General features: G+C 40.0%; 1 protein-coding gene across 1 annotated transcript in view; it reads left to right on the top strand.

Moving 5' to 3' along the window:
• DCAF5 (DDB1 and CUL4 associated factor 5) overlaps positions 1–13,325 on the top strand; it is a 118,091-nt gene that overhangs the window by 73,065 nt on the left and 31,701 nt on the right. The window contains exon 7 of the mRNA XM_049770327.1: positions 13,141–13,207. Within this exon, the coding sequence (XP_049626284.1) occupies positions 13,141–13,207 (67 nt within the window). The remainder of the gene's footprint in view (positions 1–13,140; positions 13,208–13,325) is intronic.

Raw genomic sequence — 13,325 nt, 5'->3', positions numbered from 1 at the left:
TTTAAAATAAGAAAGCAGATATTTACTTAACTTCTACTGTATGCCAGATGGCAGATTCTTTTTGAAATCTTTATTCAAAGTCCTATGTACAATCTGTCTTCTCTACTTTTGGCTAAACATGCATGCTGTGTCTCTTTCTGGGTAATCTTTTAATTATCCCAGCTTAATCACTTCTGTCATCAGATAAGGTAATGGTCACATCAGGTTGGCAGAATATCAACAGAAACATTAGTTCCCAATTAAGCTGTGAAATATTTTTAATTTTCCATTTAAAGCACCCTGATTTACAGTTATTCATCATTGGCTTTTAGATATACTATATTTGAACACCAGTCCCACCACCCTCCTTCAGCCAGTGTTCCTGGAGTCCATCCTATCCTTCCCCTTTACCCAGCCTGCCATCATAACAGACACCTAAAATTTTAAATTTGGTTGTTCAAAATTGGGTCTCGTGATTTCAGTGTTGTTGACTGTGGTTGGATATTTACTTCTGTCCTTCCTTAACACTACCAATGTACCTGAATTCATTGACCCCTGTTTCCTGTTATTTCACATCTTTCTCTCCTTCTCCTGTATTTCTTTCCTTCTGCTTTCTGTACTCCGGGGCCAAGAGTGCTCTAGACAACCCCTATTTAAACTATTGTATTCCTGGGACAGGAGTGATAGCACAGCAGGTAGAGCACTTACCTTGCATGTGACAGACCCAGATTTGATCCCCAAGCCTGTCAAGAGTAATTTCTGAGCACAGAGCCAAGAATAACTCCTGAGCACCACCAGGTGTGACCAAAAACAAACAAAAACAAAATACAAACTATTGCATTCCTTCATGCAGTTATTCTAAATACCACATCTAAGTGATATCATTTTGCATTTATCCTTCTTATAAACCATAAATTTTTTTTTTTTAAGTTCTCCTAGCCTTGCAGAGTAGGAAGGAATCCTACAGGAGCATAGCATTCTTTTTCCTTTGGAGTCTGCCTTAAACCCAGAGCCTCTTAATTCTTACTTTGAAGTCAAATTTGGATGTTTTTTCCTTTCACTTTCTCTCTGAAGCCTGACTGACTGGTTACATTCTGTTCAGGGTTTACCCCCTTTCTCTGCACACTCAGTGAGCCATTATTTTAACAGGGTTAGAAATGAAGGCCGGGGGCCGGGTAGGTGGCGCTGGAGGTAAGGTGTCTGCCTTGCAAGCGCTAGCCAAGGAAGGACCGCGGTTCGATCCCCCGGTGTCCCATATGGTCCCCCCAAGCCAGGGGTGATTTCTGAGCACATAGCCAGGAGTAACCCCTGAGCGTCAAACGGGTGTGGCCCAAAAACCAAAAAAAAAAAAAAAAAAAAAAAAGAAATGAAGGCCGGTTTCTCTCTTGCTGACTTCTCTGATGTACACCTGTAAGATAGCTCTCAGTTTTTATTTCCTGTCTTTACAGTTTCTTGATTGTGAGAGTACGATAGAGGACTGTCTCTAGGAAGTCAGTCTTTCAGGCAAATAGATGTGTTTGGTTTGAAAATGAACCAAAAGGACATTTATTATTATTTTATTGCTTTAATCACACTTATCACTTAGTCTATTAACCCCTACATCTTGCTAAAAGTGAAATGGGGAAGGAAACAGACAGCACAACCAAGTTTTCTTAAAAGAACTGGATCCTTCTACTGTGCTCTTAGGTGCTGGCACACAGAGAGGTGCTCAGGCATTCCTCCTGGCTCTGCACTCAGGAATCAGTCTTGGCAGTATCGGGGGACCAAATGGAATGCCAGGGATAGAACCCAGGTTGGCCGTGTGCAAAGCAAATGCCCTACCCACTGTGCTATCACTTCTTACACAGGCCTTTCTTTAAAACATGATAGTTTACAAAGCTCCCAAACTCATGAGAATAAAAATTCCAGGAGAAACAAGCTGACTAGATCCTACAAATCCACCAAATGACCTTTAATAAATACATGATCAGGCTTTAGGCATTACGTCATTACTTAACTTTGCTGTATTGATATCATATGGGTACAACAGAGGTGCAAGAACTCTCTAAGAAGTGTGCTTTGGGCTTTGAAGTTCCTTATAAAGTTATAACTTTCCTTCTTCCATAACTTCTTATCTCTCTGAAGAAGTTCATTTGGAGACCTGTGATTTCCAGATATCCTGTATCTAAATAAGTACATTTTTTGTTTTGTTTTATAACCCCACCTAGTGTCAGTGGTGGCTGCTTCTGGCAGTCCTTGGAGGACCATGTAGTAGAAGGGATCAAATCTCAGGCTCCTGTATTTGGAGTGTCTGCCCTCGCTCTTAACCATTTCCACTTCCAGTTCAGCTGCACTTTTAATAAGGGGAAATTCAACTTAGAAGCCATCCTTTGACTTACTAGTGGCTCTACATTTCCTTCTCCTTTTCTTTCTTTTTAACCGTAAATATTTAGGGCCCTTTGGGTTCTAATACAATTTCATATCAGATTGAATTCTCCCTGTAAACTTTGGCTGTAATTGGAAAGTTTGATATGGTAGCTCTTAATTTGATAGCAGAACCTAGATTATACTCAGTCTCTTGCTTGTTTTTGCACCTTTAACTTGTAGTATTGTTGCTCCCTCTATTACATAGATTTTTACTAAGTGTCTTCCATTGGCTAATGAAGAACTGAAAATAGAATGTAGTCACAGAGAATTTCTTTATTTGGTGAGTGGAAGGAACATACTCAGTGGTGCTCAGGTAATATTCCTGGTATTGTATTCAAAGGACCAGAGCACTGCCAGGAATTTGTTCAGGGTTTCAATCACTTTGCCAAGGCAAGCACTTTATCTCCTGTGCCATTTCCCTGGCCCAAGAAATTTATTAATTTTTGTTTGTTTGCTTTTAGGCCACTTTCAGCTATGTTCAGGGATTATTCCTGGCTCTGTGCTGAGGGATCTCCATTGGCAGTGCTTAAGAGACCATATGTGGTGCTTGGGATTAAATATGGGTTAGTCATATGCAAAGCAAGTTCCTTGCCTACTGTACTCTGCCCCAAGAATTTCTTATAGGCTCTATCATTTTGGTGAATGTTTTAGTGCGGTAGGGGATAGACTATACCTGTCTTTGGTCAAGACTTACTCTTGGATTGTGCTTAAGGATCACTTCTACAGGGCCAGAGCAATAGTAAATCAGGCAGGGTGCTTGCCTTGTAACTCCAGCCCACCTGGGTTTGATCCCAAGTCCCCCACATTGTTCCCCAAGATCACTCCTGGCAGGAGTTATCCCTGATTACAGCCAGGTATTGCCCCCACCAAAAAGAAAAAATAATGAATAAACAGAGATCACTTCTGATAATGTTTATGGGACCATATGCAGTGCTAGAGGATTATCCAGGGTCAGCTACCTGCAAGCAAAAGCCTTAATTTCTCCACCATCTCTCCAGCCTAAGTGAATATTTATTTTAGCACATAAGTTTATTATTTAAAGAAGCATGAAAACTTTTTTTAAATCAAATCAGCCATTTATAATTCTTTTGATTTTTTTTTTTTTTTTTTGGTTTTTTGGTTTTTGGGCCACACCCAGCGATGCTCAGGGGTTACTCCTGGCTGTCTGCTCAGAAATAGCTCCTGGCAGGCATGGGGGACCATATGGGACACTGGGATTCGAACCAACCACCTTAGGTCCTGGATCGGCTGCTTGCAAGGCAAACACCACTGTGGTATCTCTCCAGGCCCAATTCTTTTGAATCTTATTGAAATCTAAAAGCACTATAATGTCAACTGCATAAAAACATACAAATGAACATAGCTTTTCATGTACTATTAAGAAGTTTTTGGAGGGCCAGAGATATAGCACAGTGGTAGGGTATTAGCCTTTCATGTCTCTTAAGCACTTCCAACCTGGAACGGATCCAGGTTCGATTCCCGGTATCTCATATGGTCCCCCAAGCCTGCCAGGAGCGATTTCTGAGCACAGAGCCAGGAGTAACCCCTGCAGACCACTGAGTGTGGCCGCCCCTCAATAAAATAGCTTGTAGAATTTCTGAAACCTAGAAGCTTTTGATATTAGCAATCCTGTGTGAAGATTTTTACCCAAGGAGGGACCAGACCAATAGCACAGCAGGTCAGGCTCTTGCTTTGCATGCAGTGAACTTGAGTTTGAGCCCCTGGTGTTTAGATAATTTCCCAAGCCCCAACAGGAGTGATTCCTAAGCACAGAGCCAGGAGTAAGCAACATGATTACCATATTTGCCGGCGTATAAGACGACCCCCTAATTTTGCAGTTAAAACTTAAGTTTAGGCCTATATTCGCTGTATCAGACAGAACGTTCCTGTGCTGCATGTGTTCCTGTGCTCATGTACCACGGTGAGCCAATCACAACAAGCAAAGGTCCAAAGGTTATATTGTAATAGACTACTTCCTCTCTGACTCTGGCCAATCTGAGCAGGCTTTTTACAGTGTAGATTCGGGTCCAGAACATTGTCTAAATTGCATGCATAAACAGCCTGCTTGGATTGGCTGAGTTAGATAGGCGGTCCGAGCATCCTTGCAGTGATTGGTGCAGGATCGAGTTGGAAAATTCGTTTTGTGGCAATATTCAGACAATTTTTGTTTAGTGGCATATTGAAACATTTTTTCGGGATATACTCCACGTATAAGATGACCCCCGATTTTCAGTTGACTTTTTTTTGTTTCAAAAGTTGTCTTATACACCAGAAAATACGGTACATACATGATTGTAGTTGGATTTCAGTCATAAAAAGAAACCCCCCCCTTCAACAGTGCAACCTTCCCACCACTCAATGTGGTGAGCTTCATATTGAGAGCCAGTCCTTCCAGCCCTCATCTCTGTGGTCGGGGCATTATTGCAATAATGTCTTTTGTTTTCTTAAAACCCATTGATGAGTGAACCTATTCTGTGCCTATCTCTCTCCTTCTGACTTATTTCTCTCAGCATAATAGATTCCATGTACATCCACATATAGGAAAATTTCATGGCTTCATCTCCTGACAGCTGCATAATATTCCATTATATACATGTATCATAATTTCTTTAGCCACTCATCTGTTGAAGGGCATCTTGGAACAACAAAAATTTTTACCCAAGAGTGCCAGAGAGATAGCACAGTGGAGGGCATTGCCTTAAACACAGCCGATTCAGGACGGATGGTGGTTCAAATCCCGGCACCCCATATGGTCCCCTAAGCCAGCCGGGAGTGATTTCTGAGTGCAGAGTGAGTAGTAACCCCTGAGTACTGCTGGGTATGACCCAAACCTTCCCCCCCCCCCCGCCAAAAATTTTTTAACCCATGTATTAGATCTTTATATCTATTTACTGTGTAATAAAATTAACTTAAATTCTAAAATTAACTTATTTGTATTTATTTATAACATCTTTATTTCAGCACAGTGATTACAAACATGTTTATAGTTAGGTTTCAGCTCTAAAGAAGAATACCCCACCCTCCAGTGCAACATTCCTACCATCAATGCCCCCCATTACCCTCCTCCCCCATCTTTGCCTGTATTTGAGACAAGCATTCTATTTCTCTCACTCACTACTATTGTCATGATAGTTGTTAGAGTATAGTTATTTCTCTAACTGCTCTCAACACTCTATCATGAGCTTCCTATTGTGGGCTGGTTCTTCCATCCCTCAACTATCTTGTCTCTGGGTATTTTTACTATAAGAAAATTAATTTAAATTCTAAAATGAATTTAGAAAACTTAAAACTTTTTGGAGTATATGTAGACCTTCTAGATAAAGTCTGGTTTATAATTGTTCAGCCAAAAAAGAACAATAGGTGTCTTGATTCATTCTTAGGAAGAAATGGAATCAATTGATATGATCTGGTGACAGCTTTTTGTTTTAGTGTGTTTAAGCTTTGGAGAAAAGAGAATGTTGTATTTTTTCCATCTGAATGATTTGGGACTTTTGGTGAATGAAAGGATATAAGCGACTACCTATATAACACTCTAAAGTTAATAACGTCAGTACCTACTTTCTAGTTTCTCTATGCAAAAACTGAGGGTCTCATAATAGAAATCAACTGCTGATCCTTTCATCATCTTGCCCAGTTTTCCATTTGAGCCTGGCCAAAGATTTACCCCTTTAGTAATACAGACTTCTTTGTAAGAGGCAGCTTTTGGAAATGTAGAACATTTTTATATTTCTTCTCTACTTTTTATATTTCTTCTCTGACTGTTATTGGCTATCTCAATGGAACATTTCTTATTAATAGAACTTTTCCTACTCAGATCCCATAACGGTTAGTTATTTTAATAAACAAGAAAATTCCAGGAGACTAATGGAGCCGAAATGGCAAATGATCCAAAGAAGCAAAAATAGTATAAACTCATACGCAAAAAATAGTCATTCTTATGGGTATGTATTTGTGTATGCCTTTATTGGGAACTGAAAGAATTATATTTCTCTTGTCACAAATAAAAATTTAAAACGCTATGACTTTGGCCTTTATTTATTTATTTATTTATTTATTTATTTATTTATTTATTTATTTATTTATTTATTTATGGCCACACCCAGCGATGCTCAGGGGTTACTCCTGGCTGTCTGCTCAGAAATAGCTCCTGGCAGGCACAGGGGACCATATGGGACACCGGGATTTGAACCAACCACCTTTGGTCCTGGCTTGCAAGGCAAACACCGCTGTGCTATCTCTCCGGGCCCGACTTTGGCCATTTTTAAAGAAAAATTTCCTGATTGCTTTGGATGTAATTGAGTATAAATGATATCACCACGGGCGTTTTATATGCCAACTTGTAAACCTTTATCTGGAAATAGTTTTTATCATAAAATTGTTCGGTCACATTTTTTTCTTTGTTCAGAAATAGATGGGGCAATAAGCACTGTGAATTTGATTTAAATGCTAGCTAGTAATCAGCCAATACTGATCCAGGAAAGGGAGCCATCTGTGTTTTCTGTCCTAGTCAATATGGTTAATTAGCAGGCATAGCATTTACAGGAGAATAATCAACAATTACCTTGGAAAGGAATCTTGGAGAAAACTGTGTACGCTGGTCAATACTCAGTGAATATTAATTGACTAATATAGTTCCTTTTTCATAAACATACGTTAAAGGAATACTAAATGCTGTAGCACACTTGAAAAAGGCCCCCACAGATTCATATGTACTTACAAAGATGAATACTTGTATTTCAATTCAAATTGAGCAGAATGAAGTCGCTCTGTTAGAAAGTTTCTCTGTTAAGAGATATGCTGGGTTATTCATAGGCATACCAGGTTAGGTCATTTTGTCCTTCCTGTCTTCTAGAACTTTTTCCTTTCTTAGAATTTATTTTAGTTTTTGAGTCACACCCAGAAGTGGTCAGGGTTCACTCCCAGCAGAGCTTTGTGCACTATAAACAGTGTCAAGGACTGGACCCAAGTCAGCCACGTGCAAGGCAAGTGCCCTACATGCTATATACTCTCCAATCCCTTTTTTCCTCTTTTTAATATGGATTTGGTCTGGGTGGGAAAAGTTATTTTAAAATTTTATAACCATGGGGCCGGTGTGGTGGTGCTAGGGTAAGGTGTCTGCCTTGCAAGCGCTAGCCAAGGAAGGACCACGGTTCAATCCCCCGGCATCCCATATGGTCCCCCTAAGCCAGGGACAATTTTTGAGCGCTTAGCCAGGAGTAACCCCTGAGCATCAAACGGGTGTGGCCCCAAAAAACCAAAAAGAAAAAAAAATTTTATAACCATTCTTATAAATTATGTGAGAAACTAAAAAATGTGGTTATAGGGAATTATCTATATTTCAAATTTGTTCTTTTTCTTCTTCGTTTAACTAATAAGTGTTGGTGAGAGAGAAATAGTTGCTTTGCTTGAAGATGGCTAATAAATTTGGGGATATTTCTCCCAGGAGTCTTTATTTAATAAGCAGCTTTGCAGTGACAGACTACATTTAGATCATTCTTCCAAGCTTCAAGTTATTAAATACTTGTGACTGATACTCTACAAAAGTGGTCTACATAGTTCGAGACATGAACTTTGTGGGGTAGTCAGCTAGCAAAATGCCTTTACAAATAGTAAAAAGGGCTGAGAGCTTGTGTGATCTGAGAATAATAGTAAGAGATGAAGAAAGGAGTAGGAAGTCTTAAAGGGATGCTGGCATTACATTCATCACAGGTGGTGAATGGATATTTCCAATAAGGGATGAACAGAGAACTTATGGGTAAATGAGACAGTGACAGAGCCAGTGCAATAGTCAGTGGAATTGGTGGTGGTTCAGTTTTGAAATCTAGTGGGAAGAGTAGTGATTGCTCTGTACCTGGGTTTATACATGTTAATCTCTTCCTATTGACAGTAGATTAGAGAAAGGATTGGATTAAATGCACTGGCCTTAGGTTGCCTCTACCCAAGAATGAATAAGCTTTTAGATGGATCAGTCTGATCAAACTTTAGCCATTTTGATCTGTTCACAGAATCATGGATGCTGTGAATCCACACAGTTTAAGCTAATTTTTCACTGGGGTCACCCACCCTACTCACAAACCTAAATTATAATTTTGTTCTCAGTCTCTAATCTGGCATTTGAGTCTTCTATCCTCTCCCTTAATATGGTTAATTTTGGGAAAGGAAATTTCTATTGCCTTAGATAATAAATAACTTAAAATATCCCCTTTCAGAGCTTCATTTATCTCAGGTCATAAAATAAAAGTTATGGGGCCAGGTGGTGGCGCTAGAGGTAAGGTGCCGGCCTTGCCTGCACTAGCCTAGGATGGACTGCGGTTCGATCCCCTGGTGTCCCAAATGGTCCCCCAAGCCAGGAGCAACTTCTGAGTGCATAGCCAGGAGTAACCCCTGAGCGTCACCGGGTGTGGTCCAAAAACCAAAAAATAAACAAACAAACAAATAAATAAATAATAAAAGTTGTATGAAATGAAATTTTAGTTTTTGGGCCACACCCGATAACGCTCAGGGGTTACTCCTGGCCATGCGCTCAGAAGTTGCTCCTGGCTTGGGGGACCATATGGGACACCGGGGGATCGAACCACGGTCCGTCCAAGGCTAGTGCAGGCAAGGCAGGCACCTTACCTTTAGCACCACCGCCCGGCCCCTTGAAATGAAATTTTAATTTGTCATTTATTACTCACTGTTTAAAGTGAGAGAAAACAAAGGAAAAAGATCTTAGATCTTAATGTTCTTCATAGTCATATCCCCACTTGACCAGCTTGATATATCATCTTATTTGGTTTTTACCTTTCTAAAACCAAACAATAATCCTTTTTTGTTTGTCTTTGTTATTATTAGGCTTGTTGGCTTTGGTTTTGGGGTCACACCTGGTGATGTTCAAGATCTACTCTTAGTTTGTTGCTTTGAATCACTTCTGGTGCTGTTCAGGAAACCATGTGGTACCAAGGATCACACTGGGCATTCTCCATGCAAAGCATGCACTCCAGCCTATTGAGCTCTCTGTCCTTCCGAAAACAGTGATCTTTAGGGTTTTTCAAAGTGACATTTTAAATGTCAGTGTTGGCTGCAAAATTCTACAACACAAGACCTAGCACAGGAACTTTGGATAACCATCTCCTCTGTTATGTTTCTATAGCTGGCATATTTATAAAGGACAATTGCTGCTGAACCTGTCCCTGTTATATAGGACAGAAACCCATTACTCTAGTCAGCTTCAGATCAACACAAAATTCCTTAAGAATTTGCAGATAGGGGGCCGGAGAGATAGCATGGAGGTAAGGCATTTACCTTTCATGCAGAAGGTCATCGGTTCGAATCCCGGCGTCCCATATTGTCCCCCTTGCATGCCAGGAGCAATTTCTGATCACGGAGCCAGGAAAAACCCCTGAGCATTGCCGGGTGTGACCCAAAAACCACACACACACACACAAAAAAAAGAATTTGCAGATAGAGGGCCAGAGAGTTAGTACAGCGGTAGGCCGTTTGCCTTGCTTGCAGAAGGACAGTGGTTCAAATCCCAGCATCCCATATGGCTCTCCCAAGCCTGCCGGGGGCAATTTCTGAGCATAGAGTCAGGAGTAGCCCATGAGCGCTGTTGGGTGTGAACCCCCCTCCCCCAAATTTGCTAGCAAGGGAGATAGAATAAGTAGTAGAGTTCAATCTAGTCCTTGGTACTCAAGTATCCTCAGCCATGTGAATTGGCCCTGGCAGCCCCTGGGCACAGAAAGCATTGCCAATGTAGCCCTTATTTAAAAAATTAAGTTAAAAAAAGAATGCTGATACTGTTTGAAATGATATAATAAGGAGAAAGGAAAAAGCTTCAGTTTCCCCATTTGAAATTAAGTTCAATTTTCTGGTTAAGTCAGATAATGATGTTCATAAATTTGTGTATAATTTTGCACGTCGGACTAATTAGTAATGCTTGGTGTTGGCAGTATTTAGTCTTTGTTTTCTTGCTTATTTTACCTTGCAAATGTTATTTGAAAATACTTTCATAGCAAACATTTCAGTATTTGTAAGATGGACACTAAACACTTAAATTCATCTGTTTGTTCTCTTATGCACAATTGGAAGTTCCAGTCTGAATTAAGAGATGAATCTGCAGGTCCAATACAATTTTATTTTCTTTAGGAAAAGTGTTTGCACTATGTATGCAGTACTGGGATGAGCTGGGATCATCTACATGTAAGGCAAACACTTTTCCTTACATATACTATTATTCCTCTAGCCTCTAGTTTAGTTTTAGGATAGACAAATCCTAACTGGTCTGATAATGTTAAGCATATCTCGAGTCAGTCCACTTGAAATACATTTTTTCAGCAGTGCTGGGGCAAGAGTGTGACAAAAAGAGCTCATTGGCTACTGTATATTTTATAAAATATCTCAGACGCCATCTACATCTTTTTCTCATATTATTACTACCTCATTTCCTTCAGTGCTCTGTTCAAAATATTATTTTTCAGAGAGACCTACTGTTTCTCCCTATATAAAATGCAAACAAATTACCCCAACACTCCCTCTTTGTCCTAACCTGCTGTTTCTACGTTTCTCTAGACACCACCACCTGCACCCACATAGGTAGATTTTTTTGTGAAGGGATGGGGTTTGTTTGGGTCATGCCTGGTGAAGGTTGGGCTTTGGGCTTTCTTCCAGCTCTGGTCAGGATTAGTTCATATTGGTGCTCCAGGAACCACACGGTGCTAGGGACTGAACTCGGATCAGCTGCATACAAAGGCAAATGCCTTAATCCCTGTACTTCTTCTCTCTGTATCACAAGTAGGGTCTTTTTAATGTTTTCAGTACTTCTCTTCACTCACTTTATATATGTGTATATTTTTTCCTTTCCACCTGGTAAGATGTAAGTAAGTTTCTTGAGGACAGGGACAAGGTCTTTTTGATCAGTTCTATATTCTTTTTCCCTGGAACGTGTTCAACACATAGTAGACATTTGAAAAATATTTGCTTAATGAATAAAGGGATGAACTCATTTCTATTTCAGTCTCCCACAGTCAGCAGTATCCTAGGCAGCCAACTTCTACTGCTGGAAGGAGCCCAGCAGACAACCATGAAATGCCATAAATGAATTCCTGAAGGCAGTTTTGTGATTCCAGTGTGTGTGAACACTTAAGCGGTTTGACTAGACAGCAGTGGGTCAAGACCCCTTCCTTGGAAATCATCCCAAGCTGTTCCCTTGTGGTGGTTCCAAGAGGAAGAGATTTGCCTTTATCCCTGAGTAGAAGCCCATTCATTGAACACATTTTCTACATATTTTAGGAGCTGTCACATGAAATCCAAGAGCCTTGAGAATTTTCTTCCTTCTAAGGCAGTTTCCTGAGTCAGCACTCTCCCTGGGAGCCCCTTTTACCTTTTCATGACTTTCCCTGGAGAATAATTGAAAAAGAGGAGAGTGCCTGTCCTTTATGAAATAATAAACTTTAGATTCATGATTGGATCATTTTAATACTTTTATTTCCCCTAATTAAAGCATCATTGTATTTAATATTTATATGTTTGGGGAAAGGCATTAGGGGGCCTGGATAGCAGGAATTTGGAAATACCAAGTTCTATTTTTCTTTTGGCATTCATTTTTAAGGCATTAAATAAATTCCCTCTCTCCCTCTGTTGTTGCTCTTCCTGGGAGTTGCATATATGTGGTGCTCAACGAGTTTTGAATTTCTTTAATTGCAGTGCTTGTGTACTAGTGGCCATTGGTGTTCTCCCGGTGTCGTACTTCCTGCCCATCAAGCTTACGACACAAGTTTAATTGCAGCAGTTGCCCAGGGTCATATCCCTTTTTGTGGTGCTTACACACATCAGACTGTACAGTTTGACTGGAAATGATTTGTGGCACCAGGGACTGCAGGCAGCAGACCTGCCTGACTGAAACGGTAGAACTGCCAGGATGACTCTTGATGTGTGTAGGACACCAGAGATATGAACTCAAGATTGTTTGCAAAGCAGATACTCAAAAGCCCTGTGTTTTCCTCCAGACCCAGAAATGCAAAGCTTTGTAGATTCCTTTAAACACAGAGCATGAAATGATGCAATAGTTGATAATAAATAATATATTTTTTATAAAGTATTCATAGACAGTTCTTTTGCTTTGTACCTACCCCTTATCTTAATTTGGGTTCACATTTCAGGTGCAAGTAAATTTATTTGGAAATGCATAAAATAGTATCGGAGTGAGAGGTTTCAGAAGGGTAGTTCCATGTGCCAGCATAACATAAACATTCAGATCAAAGCAGACAACAACCCAATAAAGCAACTAAACTTATATTTTTTTCTGTGGATAACATTTTAGTGGGTTTTCTTTTCCTATTGGTTTTTGGGCCATATCTGGTGGTGCTCAGTAGCTACTTCCCTACTCAATGCTTGGGATCACTCCTGGTGGTTTTCAGGTATCTGTGCTTCCTACATGCCGAGTCATGTGCTCCTCCAGCCCTTTGTGTCATCTCCCCAGTCTCAATCCTTTACTTTCACCCCACACTACTGAAGTGCCCTTGTCTTTCTACTACTGTCCTTACTTTGTGAATTTTTTCAATTGAATTGTTTTCTTGCTAAGTTTTTAGCCACGAACATTTTTATTTGCAAATACTCTTAAGCAGGCATTTGCTATGTGTGGTACTTTATGAATATTTGTTCATGTGTCCTTATTTTTTTTATTTCTCTACAAAGATTAATCAAAATGTAAATAGTAAACTTGATTAATTACATTAATCAAGATGTAAATAGTAAACTCTATTTTTGTCCCAACAGTATATCCTTTCAGGCTCTGATGACTTCAACCTCTACATGTGGAGAATTCCCGCAGATCCAGAAGCAGGTGAGCATATCTTTATCCCTAGCATGAACTTAGAGTTAATGTTGGCTCTTTTGACTACTGTCAGACTGAAAAAGAAAGCCTGAAGAGGAGCTAAAAAGAGCCTAAGTATAAAAAGGAA

Source organism: Suncus etruscus, chromosome 3 (assembly GCF_024139225.1).
Source record: "Suncus etruscus isolate mSunEtr1 chromosome 3, mSunEtr1.pri.cur, whole genome shotgun sequence".
Lineage (NCBI taxonomy): Eukaryota > Metazoa > Chordata > Mammalia > Eulipotyphla > Soricidae > Suncus > Suncus etruscus.
This window is presented reverse-complemented; position numbering and strand designations above follow the sequence as displayed.